Source organism: Geotrypetes seraphini, chromosome 2 (assembly GCF_902459505.1).
Source record: "Geotrypetes seraphini chromosome 2, aGeoSer1.1, whole genome shotgun sequence".
Classification (NCBI taxonomy): domain Eukaryota; kingdom Metazoa; phylum Chordata; class Amphibia; order Gymnophiona; family Dermophiidae; genus Geotrypetes; species Geotrypetes seraphini.
In genome coordinates, this window is record NC_047085.1 from 111,930,074 (window position 1) to 111,956,974 (window position 26,901).

The window sequence follows — 26,901 nt, forward strand, 5'->3', positions numbered from 1 at the left end:
CTGGACCACCAGGTTATAAGGATGTTTTTAAAAAGGGGAGTGGGGGGCTGTTTTTTAGGTATGGGGGTGGGGGGGTGTTTTTAAAAGGTACGAAGGGACGGGGGTGTTTTTAAAAGGTATGGGGACAGGGTGCAGAGCCTGGCAAGGAGTGAGGGGGGCTGGGTGCAGAGCCTGGGTTCAGAATGTTTTTTCTTGTTTTCCTCCTCTAAATCTAGGGTGCATCTTATGGAGTGAAAAATAAATCAGACAGCACTTGGTAGATTCTAGATCCTTTAGCAATTTAAACAAAATGTACATGAAAGCACAGTTACTTACCGTAACAGGTGTTATCCAGGGACAGCAGGCAGATATTCTTAACACATGGGTGACGTCACCGACGGAGCCCTCGGTACGGACCTTTTTAACTAGAAGTTTCTAGTTGGCCGCACCGCGCGTGCGCGAGTGCCTTCCCGCCCGACGGAGGAGTGCGTGGTCCCCAGTTAGTATAAGCCAGCTAAGAAGCCAACCCGGGGAGGTGGGTGGGACGTAAGAATATCTGCCTGCTGTCCCTGGATAACACCTGTTACGGTAAGTAACTGTGCTTTATCCCAGGACAAGCAGGCAGCATATTCTTAACACATGGGTGACCTCCAAGCTAACAAAGAGGGAGGTGGGATGGTTGGCCATTAGGAAAATAAATTTTGTAACACAGATTGGCCGAAGTGTCCATCCCGTCTGGAGAATGCGTCCAGACAGTAGTGAGTAGTGAACGTGTGAACTGAGGACCAAGTGGCCGCCTTGCAGATTTCCTCGATGGGCGTGGAGCGGAGGAAAGCTACAGAAGCAGCCATAGCTCGGACCCTGTGGGCCGTGACAGTTCCATCCAGTGAGAGACCGGCCCGAGCGTAGCAGAAAGCAATACAGGCAGCAAGCCAATTGGAAAGTGTCCGTTTGGAGACAGGGCGACCCAAACGGTTGGGATCGAAAGACAAAAAGAGCTGAGGGGATGTCCGGTGAGCTCTGGTACGATCAAGATAGTAAGCAAGGGCACGCTTACAATCCAGCGTGTGCAACGCCTGTTCCCCAGGATGCGAGTGAGGCTTAGGGAAGAAGACGGGCAGCACAATGGACTGGTTAAGGTGAAAAGCCGAGACCACCTTGGGAAGGAATTTAGGGTGGGTACGCAGAACAACCTTGTCATGGTGAAAAACAGTGAAAGGTGGGTCGGCAACCAGTGCATGCAGTTCGCTAACCCTCCTGGCAGAGGTGATGGCAATTAGGAAAAGCACCTTCCAGGTAAGAAGCCTGAGCGAAGTTGTGGCAAGAGGCTCAAACGGAGGTTTCATGAGGGCTGAGAGAACCACATTCAGGTCCCAGACGACAGGAGGAGGTTTGAGAGGCGGTTTGAGATTGAAGAGCCCTCTCATAAATCTGGAAACCAGAGGATGAGCCGTGAGGGGTTTTCCGAGAATAGGCTCATGAAACGCAGTGATGGCACTGAGGTGGACTCTGATGGAGGTAGTTTTGAGGCCAGCATTGGACAGTGAGAGCAAATATTCCAAGACAGTTTCCACCGCTAAGGAGGTGGGTTCCTGACGATGCCGGAGACACCACGAGGAGAATCTGGTCCACTTCTGATGGTAACATTGGAGAGTGGCCGGTTTCCTGGAGGCGTCCAAAATGAGGCGGACCGGTTGAGATAGATTCTCTGGAGAGGTCAGCCCGAGAGAAACCAAGCTGTCAGGTGGAGCGAAGACAGATTGGGATGCAGTAGAGACTGATGCTGCTGCGTAAGTAGAGTAGGAAACACAGGAAGTAGAATGGGTTCCCTGGAGCTGAGTTGGAGCAGGAGTGAGAACCAGTGTTGGCGAGGCCACCGAGGGGCGATAAGAATCATGGTGGCGTGATCCTTGCGGAGTTTGGACAAGGTCCGCAACATCAGAGGAAGTGGAGGGAAGGCATACAGGAACCGATCCCTCCAATCGAGCAGGAATGCATCCGGAGCCAGACGGTGAGGAGAGAAGAGTCTGGAACAGAATTGGGGCAGCTGATGATTGTGAGGTGCTGCAAAGAGGTCCACCTGCGGAGTGCCCCATCGAGCAAAGATGGATAGCAGAGTCGGAGGGTCCAACGTCCACTCGTGAGGTTGAAGGATGCGGCTGAGATTGTCGGCCAGAGAGTTCTGTTCGCCCTGGATATAGACCGCCCTGAGAAAGAGATTGCGGTCCGTGGCCCAGGTCCAGATGCGCAGAGCCTCCAAACAAAGGGGGCGAGATCCGGTGCCCCCTTGCTTGTTTATGTAGTACATGGCGACTTGATTGTCTGTGCACAGGAGGAGGACTTGAGGGCAGAGAAGATGTTGGAAAGCCTTGAGGGCGTAGAACATGGCTCTGAGTTCCAGGAAATTGATGTGATGACGACGCTCCTGTGGGGTCCAAAGTCCCTGGGTGCGTAGATCTCCCAGGTGAGCTCCCCACGCGTAGGGGGACGCATCTGTGGTGATGATCATAGAGTGGGGGGGCAGATGAAAGAGTAGACCCCTGGAAAGATTTGAGGAGTTCAACCACCATTGGAGAGATTGCTGAAGAGAGGATGTCACAGAGACGGGATGAGAAAGAAGATCCGAAGTCTGTGACCATTGGGTGGCGAGAGTCCACTGAGGCGTACGAAGGTGGAGACGTGCCAGAGAAAGGACATGCACCGTCGAGGCCATGTGACCCAGGAGGACCATCATCTGTCGGGCAGGAATGGAGGGATGCATGAGCACCTGACGGCAGAGATGGAGCAGGGTCCGCTGGCGATCGGAGGGGAGAAAGGCCCTCATCAGCGTGGTGTCCAGAACTGCTCCAATGAATTGAAGTCGCTGGGTGGGAAGCAGATGCGACTTGGGGTAGTTGATCTCGAACCCCAGGAGGTGGAGGAGAGAGATGGTGTGATGAGTAGCTTGTAGCACGAGTTGAGATGAAGGTGCTTTCACCAACCAATCGTCCAAGTAGGGGAACACCTGGAGGTTGTGAGACCTGAGGAAGGCCGCTACCACTATAAGGCACTTGGTGAAGACCCTGGGGGAGGAAGCGAGGCCGAACGGTAGCACCTTGTACTGATAGTGGTGGTGCAGTACCTGGAACCGCAGGTAGCGGCGAGAACTCTGATTGATGGAGATGTGAGTGTAGGCCTCTTTGAGGTCCAGGGAACATAGCCAGTCGTGTTGAGAAAGAAGAGGGTAAAGCGTGGCAAGGGAGAGCATTCTGAACTTCTCCTTGACCAGACACTTGTTGAGATCCCTTAGATCGAGAATGGGACGGAGGTCTCCCGTCTTTTTGGGAACCAGGAAGTAGCGGGAGTAGAATCCCTGACCCCTTTGATCTGGAGGTACTTCTTCGATGGCGTTGAGAAGGAGGAGGGATTGAACTTCCCTCAGGAGGAGGGGGGTTTGAGATGAGTGTGAAGCAGACTCTACGGGAAGGTTGTCTGGTGGAAGAGTCTGGAAGTTGAGGGAGTAGCCGTGGCGGATGATGTTGAGGACCCACTGGTCCGACGTGATGACTTCCCAACGGCTGGAGAAAATGGTGAGACGACCCCCGATAGGCTGTGGAAGAGGCAGTGAGGGAGGATGACTGGCTATGCCCTGGAGAGAAGAGTCAAAAGGGCTGAGACTGTTTAGCAGGCTGAGGCGGCTTAGAGGGTTGAGTGGCCTGAGATCGAGCCTGGGCATGGTGCTGCTGTTGACGAGGTCGCCGAGATTGTTGGGGGGGCGGATTGAGTGGCCTGGCTGAGAACCTCCGCTGGTAAGAAGATTGAGGCCGATAGGGTCGAGCAGGCGGAGCCTTCTTTTTTGGCTTGATCAAGGTGTCCCACCTGGTCTCATGGGCCGAGAGTTTCTGGGTGGTGGAATCCAGGGACTCTCCAAAGAGTTCATCCCCGAGACAGGGGGCGTTGGCCAAACGATCCTGGTGGTTGACGTCCAGGTCGGAGACTCTGAGCCAGGCTAGTCGACGCATGGCTACAGCCATGGCAGAGGCCCGAGAGGTGAGCTCGAAGGAGTCATATATTGAGCGGACCATGTATTTTCGCATCTGGAGAAGACCAGAGATGTGTTGTTGGAATAGCGGGACCTTGCGCTCAGGAAGGTACTTCTGAAGGGTAGACAGTTGTTGGACCAAGTGTTTTAGGTAGAAAGAAAAATGGAAGGAGTAGTTGTTTGCCCTGTTGGCCAGCATGGCATTTTGGTAAAGCCTCTTGCCAAATTTGTCCATGGTCTTACCTTCTCTGCCAGGAGGGGTAGAGGCATAGACACTGGAGCCCTGGGTCTTTTTCAAAGTGGATTCCACTAAAAGGGACTCATGGGGCAATTGAGATTTGTCAAATCCAGGTATAGGGATGACCCGGTAAAGGTTGTCCAGCTTACGGGGGGCTCCCGGTACCGTGAGGGGAGTTTCCAAGTTCTTGTAGAACGTTTCCCGTAGGATGTCATGTACGGGAAGCTTGAGGAACTCCTTAGGAGGTTGCTCAAAATCTAAAGCCTCTAGAAAGGCTTGAGACTTTTTCGAGTCAGATTCTAGTGGAAGGGATAGGGCAGCAGACATTTCTCTCAGAAATTTAGTGAATGAGGACTGCTCCGGTTTAGAGGTGGCATCGGGTGCCGATGGTTCCTCATCAGATGAGGAGGGATCCTCCTCGGTACCGAGGGGAGTCTCCTCCCACAAATCAGGGTCTCTGACCTCTGGTGCATGTCGAGACACCGGGGTGGAGGGCGCGGTGTGGCGAGTCTTGGACAAAGACTTACCAGAGCGCACTGAAACGGTACCAGGGGAGGACGATCGGCGTCGTTCTCGGTCCCGAGAAGAATGCCGTACCACCTGGTGCCGAGAAGGATCCACATTGGTCTGAGAATGAACCACCGGATCGGCGTGAAGTTGTTGAGCCGAAAGGATCGGCATAGAGGTGTTTACCGGTACCGAAGGAGTGGACACCGGGGGCTCGGTGCGGGGCTCGGGCCGGTCTGGTACCGGAAGGAGCGGTGCCAGGATAGAGGGTAACAGCTGTTCAAGTTGTTTCTTCAACTGTTCCTGAAGCTGAGCTTTGAGAATGACCGAGATACGGTCATCTAGGGGTGGCATCGGAACCGCTTTCTTTTTCTTCGGTTCCTTGGATGCCGCTCCACGCCCCGGCGATGAGGAGGCCGATGACGAGGCACTCACCGATATCGGGGCGGAGCGTTTGCGGGACCGGTGCGATGCCGGTAGGGACGGTGTCGCCACCGTAGCTGGAGGGCGCTCGAGGGAAGAGGAAGGCTTCTTAGCCGGCTTACCTGGCGCCAGAGACGCCGATGTGGGGTCGGGCGGTGTCGAAGTAGACGGTGCCGATTTCTGTGGTACCGCTGTCGATGTCGAGGAGTCCATCGCCGACTCGGTGCCGAAAAGAAGAGTTTGTTGGATTCTTCGGTTTTTAAGCGTTCGTTTTTGCAGAGTGGCACAGCGGGTGCAGGAGTCTGCCCGATGCTCCGGACCCAGACACTGCAAACACCAATTGTGTGGGTCAGAAACGGAGATCGGGCGTGCACACCGCTGGCACTTCTTAAAACCGACCTGCGGGGGCATGAAGGGGAAGATAGCCTCCGCAAAATCGAAGTCCGAGGCCTGTATAATGGCAACAGGCCCCGCCGGGGCAAAAACGAAAGAAAAAGGAAAAATGAAAGTTTTTTTTTTTTTTTTTTTTGCAAATCAAAGAAAAAGTAAACCCGAAGGTAAAGAGAGAAAAAATTAGGAAAAAAACGCGAGCGGGAAGGCGAAAAAGTGATTTCAACGGCCGTTGAAAAAATACACGCGTCTTCTTCGCTCCGCGGAAACGAAGAAACTGGGGACCACGCACTCCTCTGTCGGGCGGGAAGGCACTCGCGCACGCGCGGTGCGGCCAACTAGAAACTTCTAGTTAAAAAGGTCCGTACCGAGGGCTCCGTCGGTGACGTCACCCATGTGTTAAGAATATGCTGCCTGCTTGTCCTGGGATAAATGTAAATACTTGCATCTGTTTCTGCATAATCCATTGGTCTATGAATAATCTATGCTTTTATCAAGGCATTGCTTTCTTCAATGTTATCCTAAAATGTCAGACTTAAAAGCTGAAGAGTGCATGATCTAAGCATTGCACTGACACATTTTGCCGAATGCACAGGTGAGTGTGTACATGAAACTGAGATAATGTGAAAATGTAGGTAGTAAGTAAATGGGTGGGATGATGAGAGTATGAAGGGAGGGTATGTGTCTATGTGCTGCTAGGCGGTGTCTATATGAGCTCCTTTTCTCTTATCTTTTTTCCTCTAACCCTGTTAATTTTTCTTCCCTTTATCTTCCTCCTTTTCACACTCCTTTCCCCTCTCCTCTCATTAGTACCTCTGCAAGCCTGAGTCTGCTTCATGCTTTGCAGGAAAGAAATGGGAAGAACCCCATCAGAACTTCCACTATTGCAGCATCGCAGATCTGCTTCTAGTCCTTCTGGCAGAGGAGGAGGAACCCATCTGGCATATCATCTAAATCAGGGTCTCAAAGTCCCTCTTTGAGGGCCGCAATCCAGTCGGATTTTCAGGATTTCCCCAATGAATATGCATGAGGTCTATGTGCATGCATTGATTTCAATGCATATTTATTAGGGAAATCCTGAAAACCCGACTGGATTGCGGCCCTCAAGGAGGGACTTTGAGACCCCTGATCTAAATCAAATCACTGTGAATCTGCTTTAGGATTCCTCTACTGATGAGGGGTGGGGACTTCATGAGCATATAAGTCACGCCATTTGCTGCTGGATATGCATATTTATGGATGGACCACCTGACAAACTGTCATAGCAGCTATTGACAAGAGTGTCATTACTGCAACACACTAAAATGAAAGAAAAAATTACCTCCTCTACATTGGAAGCAGTCTTTGCGGATGTCTCCATAAAGATAAGTCCATGTTCTCGTGCAAATGCTTCACCCTCTTCTTTTTTTACTTCCCTTCTGGATTCCAAGTCACTAAAATACAGAGAAACAAATATACTATTTGAGGCAATTTTATTCCAACCTTTCTAAAAGATTTTCAGAAGGTGAAATGTTAAAACGCTAAGGAACTATTCAATAAAAACTGATTCAGTAAATGAAGACCAATTCAGTAAATGAAGACCACCTTCCAGTTGCAGTTATGTTAATGAATGACCAAAAGCCAGTGTGGCAGTATATACCGTATTTTTCAGACCATAAGATGCACATTTTCCACTCCCAAAAAGGGGGTGCATCTTATGGACCGAATACACTGCGCCCCCCAGTAACTTTTTTTTGGGTGGTCCAGTGCGGTCTCTGGGATGGCTACCTGTGTCTTTAGAAGAGCGACGCACAACGCAGAAGCGCGACCTTTGTGCTTCCTGCTTGGTCATGCCGCTCTGTGATTGGCTGCAGCCAGTAACTGACTGCAGCCAATCACAGAGCGGCATGGGACCAGGCAGGAAGCGCAAAGGTCGTACTCCTGTGTCGCTCTGCTAAAGACACAGGTAGCCGTCCCAGAGACCGCGCTGGACCACCAATAAAAAAGGTACCGGGGGGGAGGGGGGCTACGGGTGGCTTCGGACTTCTGGTGGCTGCGGGTGGCTTTTGGGCTTCTTGCGGCTGCGGGCAGCTTTTGGGCTTCCCAGCACCAGATCACCAGACACCCCTACATGTAGAGCAGGAAAAACCAAGAAGAAAAAAAATTCTGAATTAAATTTTTTTTTTTTTTTTTGGTTTTTCCTCCTCTACAGGTGGGGTGCGTCTCATGGTCCGGTGCGTCTTATGGTCCAGTGCATCTTATGGTCTGAAAAAGTAAGTTTTAAATAAATGAAATTAAATTAACAGAATGAACAAATCAAGAGGTAGAATCAGCTTAATAGGAAATATCAGATTATCTCATTCCCCTGCAGACCTAGTGTCAAAGCAGCTTTCTGTACCTGTACTACTTCTACTACTTAGATGTACCTAGCACTGTATACAAAGTGTATGACTGTCCTTGCTCGGTAGCGCTTACAATCTATTAACGCAAAAAAGACATAGCAGGGATTAGAGTTACATTAATTATGGGAATGATAAAAACATACAGGTACTGAACAGGCAAATAAGAGATTAAGAGTTGAAAGCAGCCTCAAAAAAGGAAAGAACATACTTCCTGCCGACTTTTCCCTTGAATTTCTAAGCACATTTTTTCTTGTTTCATACAACACACTCGTTGATCAAGAAGCAGGAATCATATTTAAGAATCAAACTAATATATAGATTAGGCAAACTGCATTTTTATGCATGCTGAGAGCAGGGGCATGAAAGTTATAGGCCCATAACAGAGCAGAAAGATATGTCCTGTGTACTATGCAACCACGCTCATATCATATTGAATTTAAGGACAGCAATAATACTGAATGTGTATTAAAGTGTTCCGAAATGGGTCATTTTTACCTTAAACAGTAAGCTACCAAATAAGACAAATTCAACAGTGAAAAGGGGAACAGTCAAGCTCAGACACCGGACAGGGAACCTGACAGGTTACAGGTTCCCATTTTATTGAACATGAGGATTATTACAGTTAGGACAGGCACTTCAAGGTAGCTTTCCTGTTGCTAAGCACCACCATCACACCATCAAATTAAGCTAAGGTCAAACACCCTTTGCTGGGACAAATTTAGGATCCATGTAAGGAGAGAACAGAAAGAAGATGGGTATATTTTAGTAATTAACTTAAGACATGTTGAGAATTAGAATGCAAGTGTTCTTTTCAGTATGACCTGATGAAATGAATAAGCAAAGATGGTTAAAATGCCTTACCAAATGTTATAACTTTGGAGCATACTCTAAGAATCTAAACTCTGTGCTTTACTTGTTTTATAAAATGGCAAAAAATAAGCTGTCATTTCACAATGAACTTTTATGCTCCAGCTTGACCTGATGCTCAAAGAACAGGAGTACTTCCTATAAATGAACCCAACACTCTAAAGAAAACACAAATTTTTATGGCCGTGTTATCTGGGTGCTCAGTTTTAGGCTACTGAAACAAGTATGAGGAAGGCATACACTTGAGAAGGGCAGGGGACATTTCAAGGATGTTGTTAAAGCCAGGGTGGAATGCCTCACCAACACGTGGGTGTTTACTGCTCAGGACTGCCCTAGGAAGAGAACTAATTGCTGCAAGGATCTCAGCACTTCAAAAACTGATGCTGGCAACAAAAGGAAGAAAAGTTGAAGTGGCAGAAGCAGCATTCCAGACTATATAAACGGATCGAATCAACTTTGGATGCCCATCTCTCTTGGAGAGAAAATCTGAAGCTAAAACAGTCAGTCACTACAGGATCGGGCTTATCAGCCCCCTTTATACTCAAAGATATGAAAATGGACAACCTTTCATCATGTCTGTGAATGACTGCTGGTGTATTTTTGTCTTGTTTGAAAATAAAAACATAAGAACAGACTTACTGGGTCACACCAATGGTCCATCAAGTCCAGTAGCCCGTTCTCACGGTGACCAATCCCCAATACTATAGACTATAAAGTGTCTGCTCTTGACTTCACTTCAAGGTTGAGAAGCCTCTGTTTGAGGATCCATAGGAGAGAGTAGTGCAGTGGTTAGAGCTACAGCATAGAAACATAGAAATAGACGGCAGATAAGGGCCAAGGCCCATCCAGTCTGCCCACCCTAAAGTCCCTCCCCTACCATTGCCCTGTGAATAGATCCCTCCTCTTCCTTTGCCCTGTGAATAGATCCCACGTGACGATCCCATCTGGCCTTAAAATCAGGCACGCTGCTAGCCTCGATCACATGTAGTGGAAGACTATTCCAGCGATCAACCACCCTTTCTGTGAAAAAGAATTTCCTGGTGTCAGCTCGTAGATTCCCTCCCCTAATTTTCCACGGATGCCCTCTTGTTGTCGTGGGACCCTTGAAGAGGAAGATATCTTCCTCTGTCTCTATGCGGCCCGAGAGATACTTGAACGTCTCGATCATGTCCCCCCTCTCTCTGCACTCCTCGAGTGAGTATAGCTGCAATTTGTTTAACCGTTCCTCGTATGGGAGATCCTTGAGTCCTGAGACCATCCGAGTGGCCATTCTCTGAACCGACTCCAGTCTCAGCACATCCTTGCGATAATGCGGTCTCCAGAATTGCACACAGTATTCCAGGTGGGGCCTCACCATGGATCTATACAATGGCATAATGACTTCCGGCTTTCGGCTGATGAAGCCTCTGAGGTTGTGGGTTCAAACCTCGCATTGCTCCTTGTGACCCTGGGCAAGCCACTTAATCCTCCACTGTCCCAGGTACATTAGATAGATTGTGAACCCACCGGGACAGATAGGGAAAATGCTTGAAGTACCTGTATGCAAACTGGTTTGAGTGTGGTTATATAACTATAAAAAGGCAGTATACAAGTTCCAATCTCTTTTCCTTTGTGCTTACTCCATGTTTTCCTCAACTCCACTCTCATTCTTGCCACCAAATATTTCTACTGGAAGGATTGTTTCATTCATCTATCATTTCTTCTGTGAAGAAATATATTCTAATGTTACTTTGTTATATTAAACTAGATTCGTTGGGGCTACATGATTAAAGCCCCCTAGGTAAGTAAAGCATTAAATACCCCTACACAAATAGGAAAAAGGGGCAATGTCTGGAAAATAGTATATACTAATGCCCGTGTATGAAAAATAAGATACTGGATATAGAGGCTGGGATGGAAAAGGCTGATTTAGATTTAGTGATGATCATGGGAACCAAGACTGGAATATAGTTATAAAAGGCCATTATTTGTTCAGGAAAGACAGAATAGGAAGAAAAGAATGGGGAGTGGCATTATATTTTATTTAAAAAACAAAACACACAACACACCAAAAAATATTAATACTCTTATATCTCAAAAATCTATATGGGTTACCACAAACATGCATTAAAAAACAAACAACCTGACACATCAACACTATAACATCGTAAATAAAACCATTCTAACAGTCTACATACTAAACTTCAATACAATTCTGAATACAGCAACCACAATTTTCTCCTTTCATAAATTACCAAAGGCCTTCTGAAAAAAGTAAGCCTTCAAACACTTACAAAAAGATAGAAACAAAGGAATCTGATAAACATTATCTGGAAGTGCATTCTACAACCACTAGACTAAAGGTCCTTGAACACAATTTTAAGACCTACAGGGTAATAAGAGGCACTGTGGAAAAAGGGAATGAAAATTTTTATATTGGTGCGATATACAGGCCTCCTTCACTGACAGAAGTAGACAGATTTAATTGAAGACATTTAAAATATACCGTAGCTGTTATTGGGGAAGTTCTACTAACAGGTGATTTGAATAAGCTAGATGCTGACTGGGGTATCCCTACTGTGGGGACTCCTAGAAGTAGGAACATCCTGGACTCTTTACAGGAAGAACTATTCCTGCAGTTGGTAATGGAACCCACATGGAATGGGGCCTTACTGGACTTGGTGCTTATGAATGGGGAGAGTGTTTCTGGTGTTATAGTGGTTGATCATTTGGCATCCAGTGATCAGCAGATGGTGCACTTTAATATAAAGACTGGTGTGGAGAGGGTTCATTCAAAAGTAAAGTATCTAGACTTAAAAAAACACAAAACTGTTCAGATGGGGGATTATGCCAAAGAGTTGTCTGGATGGGAACATCTGGAAGTAGAATAAAAGCAGTAGGCAAAAATGAAAGGAGCTATTATTCTTAAGGCAAACTACCTTTTTGTAGGGCAAGTAAGAGAAAAAGAAGGCTGCTTTGGTTTTTAAAACTATGAAAAGGTAAGGAAAACCAGGTTAATCTTCATGAACTACAAAAGATTGCAGAAAAAGATGGGGCAAAAATATCTGGAAAAGTTAATAGAAGCTGGAAAAGTAGTCAGAAAAGCAAAGATGCAAATGGAATAAAAATCTAGCCAACATGGTAAAACACCTTGGAATCCCTATGGGTAGAAATTCCACATGTAAGGGGGGAAAAGAATAGAGATAGGAGTGTACTACTGTTCGCCTGACCAGGATGAACAGATAGAAACATAGAAATAGACGGCAGATAAGGGCCACGGCCCATCAAGTCTGCCCACCCCAGTGACCCTCCCTATCTATCTTTGCGGATAGATCCCACATGTCTATCCCATCTGGCCTTAAAATCTGGCACACTGCTGGCCTCAATAACCTGAAGTGGAAGACTATTCCAGCGATCAACCACCCTTTCAGTGAAGAAGAACTTCCTAGTGTCACTGTGCAGTTTCCCGCCCCTGATTTTCCACGAATGCCCCCTTGTTGCCGCGGGACCCTTGAAGAAGAAGATGTCTTCTTCCACCTCGATGCGGCCCGTGAGATACTTGAATGTCTCGATCATATCTCCCCTCTCTCGACGTTCCTCGAGTGAGTAGAGCTGCAATTTCCCTAACCGCTCCTCGTACGGGAGCTCTTTGAGTCCCGAGATCATCCTGGTGGCCATTCTCTGGACCGATTCCAGTCTCAGCACATCCTTGCGGTAATGCGGCCTCCAGAATTGCACACAGTACTCCAGGTGCGGTCTCACCATGGATCTAAACAGTGGCATAATGACTTCAGGTTTACGGCTGACGAAACTCCTGCGTATGCAACCTATGATTTGCCTTGCTTTGGATGAAGCTTGCTCCACTTGGTTTGCAGACTTCATGTCTTCCCTGACAATCACCCCTAAGATAGATGCTAATATGTCATCAGAAATTAGGGAGGCCAACAAACTCGGTAACACAGTAATAATGGGTGATTTCAATACCACCAGGAACTTAAATTCACAGGAAAGAGTTGGCAGATCTCAAAGAAAGTGATATATCAGCTCTCTTCTGCAAAAGGAGACAGCCAGGCTAGCAAATCTTCCATATCAGTGGAGAAAAAAAGACCTCAAAACCCCACAGGAGCTTCACCAAACAGTCCACAGCTGTGCAAAAGTTACCTCTTTGTCATCATAGGTCAAAAAACACTCAATATAACACTTTAGCCAGTCTGACTTCTTCCTCAGCTGTAGTCAGTCCTATTCAAATATATGGGACAACATGAACAATTTCATATACATCATCCATATAGTATGCCAGTCAAAAAATAGTTCACATTTCTACTGTCACTTTCATCTGCTGCCAGTCCCAAACATGTTCTATCCCAATGGGAGACCCTATTTCGCTGAAAAATCATGATTCATGTCAATGTAATGTTCCACTAACAATTCCATGTTTGTTTTTTTTTTTTTAGAAGAGACAGTGTCTGTGTTCAATTAGTTGAGTCTTTAGTTGGCGAGAAGTTTGCCCAATATATAAAAGATTGCAGGGAAAGATCAGCAGGTATATCACATTGCAAGAAGTATATGACAATGTCAGATTATAAACTAAGTTTTTGAAGATATAGAATGCTGAAATTCAGAGATTTCTATCATCATAGCACATACCAAGAATCAGAAATGTGGTAATTGCTTGTTATGTGCTATGATATCAGAAAACTCTCAAATAAGATCTAGGACCCAGCAGTCCAAGGAAATTTTCTTCTACTCCCACCAGATTGCCGACAGCCTCCCGACAATGTGCAGCTGCTGATCTGTTGTCATTGTTAATTCTTGGAGGTTGTACCAATGCAAAATTTGCTGCCATGTGTGTATGATAAACAGCAAGTAAAGCCAACTTCTGGGGCCATAGTTTGGGCAGAAAAGGAGACAGCTATGAAGGAAATAGATATTTATGAAATATACAAGTACATACATAAGGTAAATTAGGAATTATTAGAAAAGGGATGGAAAATAAGACTATTATTCCATGGTGTGACCTTGCCTTGTATATTGCATTCAATTCTAGTCACTATATCTCAAAAAGATATAGTGGAATTAGAAAAGGTTTGAGGAAAGACTAAAGAGGTTAGGGCTCTTCAGCTTGGAAAAGAGACAGATGAGTGGAGATATGATTGAAGTCTATATAATATTGAGTGGTGTAGGAAAAGTAAAAGTGAATCGATTTTTTACTCCATCAAAAATTACAAAGACTAGGGGACACTCAATGAAGTTACAGGAAAGTACTTTTAAAACCAACAAGTGGAAATATTTTTTCACGCAAAGAATAGTTAAGCTCTCAAGCTCATTGCCAGAGGATGTAGTAACAGCAGCTAACGTAGCTGTTTTTAAAAAAGATTTGGACAAATTCCTGAAGGAAAAGTCCATAGTCTGCTATTGAGACAGACATTGGGGAAACCACTGCTTGCTCTGGGATCAGTAGCATGGAATGTTGTTATTGTCTGGGCATGGTTTTGCACAGAAGTAGCCTTGGGCAAGCTTAGGAGGCCCTAGGCCCCTGAAATGTAGGCCTGCAAAATGCTGGTCTACATTTCATATAGATGCGGCTGCTGAGCCAATCACGGCAAGGGAATCTCCCTGCCATAGGAATGTCTCAGGAGGGGGGGCGGCAGGAAGAATTGGGCACTCCTCCTGTTGTGGACATTCAGGGGTGGGGCTGCTTCAGGGGTTCTGGCAGGAGAGAATGGCCATCCATCCTGCCGGGGGATCTCTCGAGAGGGTTTTCCCCCCCCTGCCGAGGCCACGAAACTGATCACGGCAGGAAGATTCCTTTTCCGCAATTAACTCAGCGGCAACGCAATTCTCTAACCGGCACCTGTGACATGGACGCCGATTAGAGAATCGTGATGGTTAGGCAGGCTTAAGCATCTGTCCATGAGGACAGATGCGATTCTATATAGGACGCCCATGTGCGATTCTCAAAAACCACCTAAGCAGCTTTTAAGACTGGATGTCCTATATAGAATCCGGCCCTTAGTTCATAAAGTCACATATGCACCTACTGTATGCTTCCTCTTTGTTTGAAAGAAAAGTACGGAGATAACGGGGATGGCTATGAAAGGGGGATTCCCTGAAAAAGCCTTGTGTGAAATACAGACTCTGTGTCGAAAAGTCTTCCCCTAGCTACTTGCACTATGAAGTTTAAAAGATGAATATATACTGTATTTTTTGCTCCATAAGACGCACTTTTTCCGTCCCCAAAAAGGGGGTAGAAATAAGGGTGCGTCTTATGGAGTGAATACCCATCATCCCCACCCCGTTACCTTTTTTTTCATTCCGTCGCCTTCCCTCGCTAAACGGGGCTGCCTGTCTGGTCCTGGCAAGCAGTGATGGCTGACGCGGCTCGAATTCTCATCCCTTGCAGCAGAGCTTGCTTGCCTGGGAGGGGGAGGCCTGCCTGCGTGCCCTGTCCCTACCTGCCTGCCAGCCACTAGGCCTGTCTGCCCTGTCCCGGCCTACCACTAGACCACCAGAGGGGGGACAGGGTACAAAGCCTGGCAGGGAGGGGGGGGTGACAGGTTACAAAGCTTGGCAAGGAGTGTGAGGTTGGGTTCAGAGCCTGGCAGGGAGAATTTGGTTCAGAATGTTTTTTTTCCTCCTCTAAATCTAGGATGCGTCTTATGGTCAGGTGCGTCTTATGGAGCGAAAAATACGGTAAACTATTATATGCTTGAAGTGATTATTAAAGTAATAAAAGTTAAACCAGTTAAAGAAGATTTGAAATTTGACTTTATAGTTTTGGGAGACCAATGACAATTATGGTGCATTAAGTCTGCTAGGTAAAAGGCCTTTTGAACATCTATATGGCTAAAGAGTGATTATTTTATGTAGTTTATGGAACTCTTCATATAATCTTGAATGTGTGTTAATGTTATCCTTTATAAAATAAGCATAACATAAGCGCCTTTCTGTTACTTTTACATTTGTGCCCCTAACCGTTCAAATCTTCTTGTGAGAAAAGCTGTGTAGAGTAGGCATTGTATTAAAACAAACACACAAAGCAAAATAAAATACTCCTCATATTTCAGGATCTTTACTGCTCAAAATTTTACATGATTAAAAGTCATATCATAGGTTACATATATGCTGGAAATATACATGGCAAAGTTCCTACGTCTGCACATTTCAGTACAGAAAATGTTTTCAAACTGTTCAAGCAGAACTTTTGCAGTTCTTTAGAGATTTTGGAAACAGTAGATTCTCTCTCAAGAGTTACTGTTCTGCCATTTCACCACTTGTAGAGCAAGAAATGATTTACAAAAAAAGCTTCAAGGAAAGTTTACAAAAATGAGGCTTGGCAAAATATAAGGGCAAACTGCTCTCTGCTTGCTATGGCAATCTGAGGTGAGGCACTCATAAGTCCAATTGAGCAATCAGCATATAAAATCTGAACACTTGCTATTTGCCCAATAGTGTGGAAGATCTCAATTTTTAAAACCATAAAGCCACACTTTAAATGCCAGAATACTAACAATTTTCCTACCTTTTATTACCGATGAGCATAATTACCATGTTGGAATTAGAATGCTGGCGAGCATCTTCTAGCCAGGTCGTCAAGTGGTTGAAAGTGTCCCTCCTAGGTATGAGCAAAAATCATACAAATACATTATTAGCACCAATATATTTAATTTAAATTATAAAGACAACAAAAGAAAAAGAATATGGAGACAGATAAGGGCTATAAGTTAGAGAGCTGCATGAGAATGCAGTAGATGGGAACTCCACATCCATGGGGATCCCGAAGGATGGAGGCACCTTGAGGGGTTCCCATGTGTTACCTCAGAAGTGCCTCCTGCCCTCCAGCCGCACTTGCCCCTCCACAAAGCCGCATGCAGCATTCGTAGCATGCTCCTGAAGCCAACCCAGAAGCTTTCCTCCGGCGTCAGAGCCGATGTCAGAGATAAGACTTCCGGGTCAGCCACATGCAGGAGATGCTGCTCACTGTCTTGCGAAGAAGCAAGTGTGACTGAAGGCAAGAAGGAGGACCACCTGCAGAAAGAAGGGGGAGCAAAGCCTTGTTTCCGTGACATTTTTACTGAAGATGTGACATCATTTGGGATCCTGACTTACAGCTTGAGAAGCAATGCTATAGAAAGTAGGAAAATCAGACACTAGTCGTTATCTAACACAAGCTCTATCAGAGGTCAGAAATAAACTAGGTGGTTTTTAGGGGTATGTAGAAACCTTTCAGTCTCATGAGACTTGTTCGTCCATTTCAAAATTCTGAAGAGGTGATGAATATATGCATCTGATTTATCATAATAGTTATAGAGAAACTCTGTTAAGAAACTTAACTTTACCAACAAACAGGATAAATCAAATCACACAAACGGGGAATCTCAATGCTGAGGGTTATCCTGCTTTTATTTAGTTCTTGGTCTACAAATATAATCCATATAGTATATACTGGGGAACTGACTACTAAAGTTTTGAAGAGCTGCTCACACTGTCTCTCAAAGATGCATATACTGGCATTAGGGCTAGGCAATTTCAGACTTTATGTTATGTATTTGATTTGTGTAGTGAATTCAGAAGTTGAAATTAGCAAATTGGATTCACAGTTGAGATTGGAGTCATGTCTCATACCTGGTTAAAATCTTGTTCTGAGCCTTAAAGAGATTTTATGCACTCAGACCGTATTTATCTTATTCATGTTTTAGTTTTAAATGGTATGATTTACTATAATTCACTTTTGGCATGCAGTAGGGTGATTTTTATTCAAAAGCTTCAAATGTAAGAATAGCTATACTGGGTCACACCCATGGTTCATCTAAACCAGTGGCCTCAAACGCGCGGCCCGGGGGCCACATGCTAGTACCCGGGGGCCAGGTACTATTTTGAGGCCCTCAGTATTTTTATCATAATCACAAAAGTAAAATAATACCGTTTCTTGATCACATGTCTCTTTAGCTATAAATTACAATATTATTATTAAGTCTTAGCCAAAAGGAAAGATTTATAAAGAGTTTTACCTCATGCAAAATTGTCATTTCTCTAATAAGACATTAACTATTTTTTCTGAGGCCAAGTACCTGCAAAACCAAAATGTGGCCCTGCAAAGGGTTTGAGTTTGAGACCACTGATCTAAACCAGTATCCTGTTTCTAACAGTGGCCAACCTAGGTCATAAGGCTGGCTGAAAATCAAATAGTAGTAACATTCCATGCTACTGATACCAGTGCAAGTAGTGGCTTCCCCCATGTCCGTCTCAATAGCTGGCTATGGATTTTTCCTTCAAGAACTTGTCCAAACCTTTTTTTAAACCCAGATATGCTAGCTGCTGTTGCCACATCCTCTGGTAACGAGTTCAAGAGCTTAACTATTTGAGTGAAAAAATATTTCCATGTAATTTCACCGAGTGTCCACTAGTTTTTGTACTTTTTGAAAGAATTAAAAGTCAATTCACTTTTAATTGTTCTATACACTCGGGATTTTGTAGACCTCAATCATATCCCATCTTTCTAAGCTAAAGAGCCCTAACCTCTTTTGGCCTTTCCTCATATGAGAGGAGTTCCATTCCCTTTATCATTTGGGTTGCTCTTTGAATCTTTTCTAATTCTGCTGTATCTTTTTTTGAAATATGACAACCAGAACTGAATGCAGTATTCAAGGTAAGGCCACATCAAGGAGCGATATAGAGGTATTATATAATCTTAATCTTATTTACCATCCATTTCCTAATAATTCCTAGCATCCTGTTTTGGTTTTGGCTGCTGCCACAAACTGGAAAGATTTCAGTGTCCTGTCTACAATACTACTTAGATCTTTTTCTTTTGACTCGGTGCTCGGGCCGCTGCTATTTAATATCTTCATAAATGATCTAGAAACAGGGACGAAGTGCGAGATAATAAAATTTGCGGACGACACCAAACTATTTAATGGAGCTCGGACTACAGAGGACTGCGAAAAGTTGCAAAGGGACTTGAACAAATTAGAAGAATGGGCGGCGAAATGGCAGATGAAGTTCAACATTGAGAAATGTAAAGTATTACATGTGGGGAGCAGAAACTCGAGGTACAACTATACAATGGGAGGGATGTTATTGAATAAGAGTACCCAGGAAAGGGACTTGGGGGTAATGGTGGACATGACAATGAAGCCGTCGGCACAGTGTGCAGCGGCCGCTAAGAGAGCGAATAGAATGCTTGGTATAATCAAAAAGGGTATTACAGCCAGAACGAAAGAAGTTATCCTGCCGTTGTATCGGGCGATGGTGCGCCCGCATTTGGAGTACTGCGTCCAATATTGGTCGCCGTATCTTAAGAAGGATATGGCTTTAGTCGAGAGGGTTCAGAGGAGAGCAACACGTCTGATAAAAGGTATGGAGAAGCTGGGTCTCTTTTCCCTGGAGAAGAGGAGACTTAGAGGAGATATGATAGAAACATAGTAACATGATGGCAGATAAAGGCCAAATGGCCCATCCAGTCTGCCCATCCACAGTATCTACTAACTCCTCCTTGCCCTAAGAGATCCTTCATGCATTCCTCACATTTTCTTGAATTCAGACACAGGCTTCGTCTCCACCACCTCTACTGGGAGACTATTCCAAGCATCACCACCTTTTTGATGGTGTTTTCTCTAGAGTTACACACAGTATTCCAAATGAGGCCTCACCAGAGACTTATACAATGGAAGTATCAGCACCTTTTTCCTACTGACCATTCCTCTCCCTATGTACCCGAGCATCCTCCTGGCTTTGACCGTTGCCTTTTCTACCTGTTTTGCCAACTTGAGATGTCAGACACAGTCACCTCCAAATCCCGCTCTTCTTTTGTACATAGAAGTACTTCACCCCCTATACTATACTGTTCTCTTAGGTTTTTGCAGCCCAATTGCATGGCCTGCATTTTTTTTGCATTAAATCTTAGTTGCCAATTACTGGACCATTCTTCAAACTTCACTAGATCCCGACTCACGTTATCCATACCCTAAAATAACTCTAACTGTCTACCCGATTACAGAATTTGGTACCATATACAGGAAGTTCGGTGGAGATTCCCAGAGACTTATAGGATCATGAAGGGCATAGAGAGAGTAAAGAGGGACAGATTCTTCAAACTTTCTAATAATAAAAGAACAAGAGGGCATTCGGAAAAGTTGATAGGAGACAGATTCAAAACAAATGCTAGGAAGCTCTTCTTTACCCAACGTGTGGTGGACACCTGGAATGCGCTTCCAGAGGACGTAATAGGGCAGAGTACGGTACTGGGGTTCAAGAAAGGATTGGACAAATTCCTACTGGACATGGGGATAGAGGGGTATAGATAGAAGATTACTGCACAGGTCCTGGACCTGTTGGGCCGCCGCGTGAGCGGACTGCTGGGCACGATGGACCTCGGGTCTGACCCAGCAGAGGCATTTCTTATGTTCTTATGACTCATACGGCGGACCCTAGCATCAGGTAACTATGACTTGGATTATTCTTCCCAATGTGCATCACTTTGCATTTGTCCACATTAAATTTAATCTGCCATTTCCAACTGGTGGAGACAGAATTAAACAGTTCTCTGTCTTATAGGATGGTACTCTCCCTAGTCAGCCAGTATTCTCTACCACCAGCAGGTGAATGGTTAGTCTTTCACCGGCTCCTTTCCCTCATATGCCACTAGTCTCCATACTAGTACTTCAGAAAATAATTCATGACTCAACCCATCTCATTAGCCACCCAACTTGGCCTGGTTACCACTGCTGTTAGCAGTAGCACAAGACCAGTCTGTTCCTCTAGGACAAGGTTCGGTAACCTGCGGTTCTTTGACTACATAGCTATAGCTATTCTGTTGTGGGGATCCCACGATGTGTACCTGTCTCGTGGTTGTCTCCTATTCAAGCAGCCCACGTGTTTCTTCACAAACTCACGGTTCAAACATGCTGCCCACGGCTGACTTAGCCGACTTCCCTCTTACCAACATTAGCTATTCAGGGGCTGGTGTCAGAGGGAAGCCTTCTGGGTCAGCCCATGCAGTGTGTTGGAACTGTTGCTCACAGTTTTGTGAAGAAACATGTGTGGCTGTCTGGAAGGAAGGAAGGAAGGAGGAGGCTACCTCTAGGAGACAGGTACACACAGGGGAGAGGGGCACAAACTTGAGGCACAGAAGGGAGGGAGGAAGGGCAAACTTGGGACACAGAATGGAGGGAGGGGGCATGAACTTGGGGACATAGGAAGGTAAGGAAGGAGATGAGGTAGGGAGAAAATAGAAAGGGAGAATTGTTGGACATGGGTGTTTGAATGAGAGGAAGAGAGAGATGGTGCACATGGGGAAAGAAGAGAATTGTTGGGCATAGGGAGGAAGAGAGAATTATTGGACATGGTGGTGGGAGAGAAGTGGGGTAGAGATGCATGGGGAAAGGAGAGATGAGGAGAAATGTTGGATGTGGTTGAGAGGGAACAGTGGGACAGATGGAAATGGATGCAAGAGGGAGCAATGCTGGACATGGTGGTCGAGGAAATGGAAGGACAAATGTAGCATGGTGCTGGAGAGGGGTGATAGAAAAAGAAATGTTGGGCATAGGGCTGGTAGGCAGGGGTGAAAGATGCTGCAAAGGGTCCAGGGGATAAGAGGGAGAAATGTTGGACATGAAACAACTCTGTACAGAAATACAGTGCCAAAATTCTCATTAAATTGTTTCTTAATTTTCTGTAAGTACTTGAAGTTTTGTTTTTGTGCAAAATGCATATATACCCATATCACATTAAAAAAAATGTATCTCAAACCCCCTTCTCTACCAATAGCAGCTCTTTGTAAATTTTGGATCAAACATTTAGGATAAAATGATTCCTTGCTTTAAAAAGATTGCAGACCCCTGCCTTAGAAGTAAGAGCTCAGACACCTGGATGTTCATTACTTGCACTTTACTACATGGATATTGGAAGGTCAATAATTGATACTCTTCTGGTGACACAGCTGATAAATGATATCAGCTGATTCCTGAACACAATGCATGAGAGGATCTTACTAGTATAAGTGATCCTGATATTCCCGCTGGTGCAAGGGGGTGAGGAGTTAATCCAGTACCCCCAGAAACTTAATGGATCTTTTGAACCAAGGGTCTGAAAGTCATCTCAATCTGCTTTAACCTCAGTGCAATTTTTTCTCTCTTTTATTGCTATATGCTTGACTTTGTTTTAGGTCTTTTCTATTCAAAATAGAAACATAGAAAGATGACGGCAGAAAAGGGCCAAGGCCCATCAAGTCTGCCCACTCTATAGACCCTCCCCTTAAGATTAGCCAATGTTTTGCCCTGACCCACGTAGGGATCCCACATGGGCGTCCCATTTATTCTTAAAATCTGGCACGCTGCTAGCCTCGATTACCTGTACTGGAAGCTTGTTCCATTGATCAATCACTCGCTCCGTGAAGAAATACTTCCTGGTGTCGCCGTGAAATTTCCCGCCCTTGAGTTTGAGCGGGTGCCCCCTTGTGGTTGAGGGGCCTCTGAGAAGGAAAATGTTATCTTCCACTTCTATACGTCCAGTGACGTATTTAAATGTCTCCCCTCTCCCTGCGTTCCTTGAGAGTGTAGAGCTGCAAATTGTTTAGTCTTGCTTCGTACGAGAGACCTTTAAGCCCTGAGACCATTCTGGTGGCCATCCTTTGGACCGACTCGACCCTCTGCACGTCTTTGCGGTAATGTGGCTTCCAGAATTGCACGCAGTATTCCAGATGAGGTCTCACCATGGTCCTGTACAATGGCATTATGACAGCAGGCTTTCTGCTGACGAAACTTCTACAGATGCAACCCAGCATCTGCCTTGCCCTTGAGGAAGCCTTCTCCACCTGATTGGCAGATTTCATGTCTGCACTAATGATTACCCCTAAATCTCATTCCGCTGAAGTCCTGGTCAAGGTCTCCCCGTTCAAGGTATATTCTATTCTATGCCTATGTACACTTTTTTAATCATATTGTAAATTGCCATGATCACTGGTTGCCAGGCAGTATATAAAGTTTTAATAAACTGTAAACAATAATTGCTGCTTGCCCATAAGCACATACAAACGAATTTGACGTCTTTGCATCCCTTGCTCCTTTCATAAATCTTGAGACAAACACACGTCCTTTACTTATCCACCAGTTACGGCCTGGGATCTAAATATTATCCTCTTTCAGCTCATAAAATCACTATTTATATAAAAACATACAAGTTGCTACACTGGGAAATTGAAGGTCGATCAAGCCCAGTATCCTGTTCCTAACTGTGGACAATCTAGGTCACAAGTACCTAAACGTTATCTTGGAGTGATCCTTGATTCTCAACTAACATTAGCTTTATATACCGGATCTTCAGCCAGAAAGGAGCTCAACTCGGTTAACAGTAACTAAAAAAATACTTTAAAAAGTAACAATCAGAAAATATTAATGACTAGTTTCCAAAGTGTTTGGCAAATAAAATAGTTTTTAAAGATTTACAAAAAAGTTGAAAAGGACCAGGACCCCTTAAAATAAGAGGAAGTTCGTTCCATAGTTGAGAAAATTTGAAAACCAAGGATTGACTGAAATTCTTAACTCCTTTGATTCCTTTCACTGAAGGAAGGGAGAGTTTGAATTGTTGGGTGCCTCTTGCATAGGAGAATCTATAAGCATTCCATAATAAAGGGACAAGAGGGATGAAGATACCATATAAAATTTTAAAAGTATTACATGCACATTTTAAAAGAAATCCTGAGATAGACCGGAAGACATGTCAAATTTACTTTTTCCAAAAATTAATTTTACAACACTATTTTGTATCAATTGGAGTCTTTGAAGGCAGCTCTTTGTTATGCCGAGATAAATAGTGTTACAGAAATCTAGTCGGAATAATATGATAGATTGGACCAGAACAGAGAAGTGTTGTTAGTGGAAAAGGTTTCTGACCTTTCTCAACATTCGAAGGCTAAAAAAAGCACTTCTTGACAAGAAAGTTTATTTGATCCTTAAAAGATAAGAGAAGAGTCTACGAGAACTCCCAATATCTTGGAAGAGAACTGGATCTGCAGGGAGACCCTGGAATCCAAAGTTACAGTTGGAGGAAGACAGTCCAATTTTGGGCCTAGCCGTAAAAGTTTTGTTTTTGCAGCATTTAGCTTCATCTGGACAGACATAGCCCAGGCTTGGATTTTGAAAATACAATGATTTATTTTAAAGGCTGGGTTAGTGAGATCTGAATCAATCTCAATTAATTTAATTTGTCATCCGCATAGGTGAACAGTGTTTCCCAAGCTGACAACTTGTAAAGGTTGAATAAAGAGATTGAACAAGATTGGGGAGAGCGGAGAACCCTGAGGGACCCTGCAAGGGGGCCGCCAGGATTTTGAGATGTCACCTTTAACGTTAACTGAATAGGAACGAGACAATAAGAATTTAGAGAACCAGTCGAGAACAGCCTGATTAAGACCGATGTCTGAAAGTAAATAAAGCAGAATGTCGTGATGCACTACATCAAACGCTGCAGATAGATCAAACTGAAGCAAAATAGCATATTTGTTTTGTAATCATAATTGTTGAAAGTAGGGAGATGAGCAAGGTTTCGGTGCTGAAATTTGAATGAAATCCATGTTGAAATGGTTGAAGTATTGAAAGATAGTAAGTTGACTAGTGACAATTGATTCTATCATTTTTTGTCAACAAAGGTATGCTGTTAATTGGTCGATAATGAGAGGAAATGGTAGGATCTAGATCTACCTTTTTTAGAAGAGGGGTGAGAGTTATTTGCTCCAGGGAATGTGAAAATATCCGTTTTCCAGTGAGTAGTTCAAAAGAGTGGTTAACCAAGTTACTGCTTGTGAGGGAATATTAGCAAATAGATATGATGGAAAAGGGTCCAGAGAGCATTTACACTTTCTCATCTTTTCACACAATTTAGAAATTTGGACACTGGATTGAAAGAGCACAAGACTTAACAGCTGAGGAATTAGTGAAAAAGTGTTATAATGGTTTTGATTGTTCTTACATGGCTGTACGCAGGAGGTCATGTTAAATGGTAGATGTTCAGCATGACGAGTTGTTAAAACTGGTGTTCCACAGGGGTCTGCCTTGTCTGCTGTGCTCTTCAATGTTTATCTTTGACCTCTATGTATATTGTTATTTGATCTTGTGGTATCTTACCGGTTATATGCAGACAACAGCCAGTTCTTTTTCTTTGTAGAGAGCATAATGGATGAAGCTAGTGAAAGATTAAGTGAGATCATGTTGAGAATAAGGGATGGACATGAGCAGACTGAGCCTCAATATATCAAAAATGAAAGTGATGTTATCCAAAAATCTGAATGATTTGTCATTGGCCCCTGTTCAAATTCTGGGCAACGTTTTGCAATTTTTTGTGGAGATACGTCATCTTGGAGTGATCCTCGATTCTCAACTAACATTTTGATCACTTGTACAGATGTTGATAAGAAAAATGTACTTCAAGCTGCGAATTGCAAGTAATCTACTATTATCTGTCAGGTGGTGACTTTAAAAAGGTCCTTCAGTCAATTTGGTCTCAAGTCTAGACTACTGCAATATAGTGCTACTGAGTGTTCCATCCACTGTATTAACAGCAATACAGGTTGAACAGAACTCTGTCATCTGCACATTATTTAGGTTATCAAGGTAGAGTATAGAGTGAGGTATAAATTGTTGTTGATAACCTATTTTGTATGAATGCCTGCCTCAGGCATATTCATAGCGGATCTGACTCAAGGGCTTCAAGGTAAAATAACACTATTCGCCGATGACGCCAAACTATGTAATATAATAAGTGAATGCAGTTTACAGAATTATATGGCGCAGGACCTGCTTACATTTGAAAGTTGGTCCTCAACCTGGCAGCTAGGCTTCAATGCTAAGAAATGTAAGGTCACGCACCTCGGAAGCGGAAATCCATGCAGGACGTACTTCTTGAACGGAGAAACTTTAACTAGAAACATAGAAACATAGAAAAAAAGCGGCAGAAAAGGGCTACAGCCCACCAAGTCTGCCCATTCCAAGTATCCCCCCCCTGAATTTACTTCCTTAAAGATCCCACAAGAGTATCCCATTTATTCTTAAAATCCGTCACGCTGCTGGCCTTTACCACCTGGAGTGGTAGTCTGTTCCAATGATCCACCACTCTTTCGGTGAAGAAGTACTTCCTGGAGTCGCCGTGAAACTTCCCTCCCCTGATTTTCAGCGGATGTCCTCTGGTGGTCGAGGGACCCATGGGCCAGGAGATATCATCTTCTGGCTCGATGCGTCCCGTGATGTATTTATACGTTTCGATCATATCTCCCCGTTCTCTTCTTTCCTCGAGTGAGTACAGTCGCAACTTCTGTAGTCTTTCTTCATATGGGAGATCCTTGAGCCCGACGACCATCCTGGTGGCCGTTCGCTGAACCGACTCGATCCTTTGCACGTCCTTTCGGTAGTGTGGTCTCCAAAACTGAACACAGTACTCCAAGTGCGGCCTCACCATGGCTCTGTACAACGGCATCATAACTTCAGGTCTCCTGCTGACGAAACCTCTGCGGATACACCCCAATATTTGTCTTGCCTTGGAGGAAGCCTTCTCCACTTGATTGGCAACTTTCATGTCTTCACTAATGATCACTCCTAGATCACGTTCCTCCGTGGTCGTAACCAAGGTCTCGCCATTTAGTACATAAGCTCTACGCGGGTTTCTCTTGCCCAAGTGCATTATCTTGCATTTTTTAGCATTGAAGCCTAGCTGCCAAGTATTTGACCATTGTTCCAGCAGCAGTAGGTCGTGTGACATAGTATCAGGTAATGAGCTTTTGCCTACTATGTTGCAAAGTTTGGCGTCGTCGGCGAATAGTGATATCCTTCCTCTAAGTCCTTGTGTCATATCTCTTATGAATAAGTTGAATAGAATTGGGCCCAGGACCGATCCCTGCGGCACTCCACTGATCACGTCCGACGCTTCAGATGGGGTACCATTCACCACCACCTTCTGACGTCTGCCGTTCAGCCAATCCCCAATCCATGTAGTTAGAATGTCTCCCAATCCTATCGATTTTAGCTTGTTTAGTAATCTTCGATGAGGGACGCTATCAAATGCTTTACTGAAGTCCAAATATACCACGTCTAGTGACTCTCCGGCGTCCAGTTGTCTAGTAACCCAGT

General features: G+C 44.6%; 1 protein-coding gene across 1 annotated transcript in view; it reads right to left on the bottom strand.

Moving 5' to 3' along the window:
* RAB2A (RAB2A, member RAS oncogene family) overlaps window positions 1-26,901 on the bottom strand; it is a 160,896-nt gene that overhangs the window by 70,182 nt on the left and 63,813 nt on the right. The window contains exons 5-6 of the mRNA XM_033933793.1: window positions 16,308-16,400; window positions 6,880-6,991 (exon numbers count right to left, since the gene is read on the bottom strand). Coding sequence (XP_033789684.1) covers window positions 6,880-6,991; window positions 16,308-16,400 — 205 coding nt within the window. The remainder of the gene's footprint in view (window positions 1-6,879; window positions 6,992-16,307; window positions 16,401-26,901) is intronic.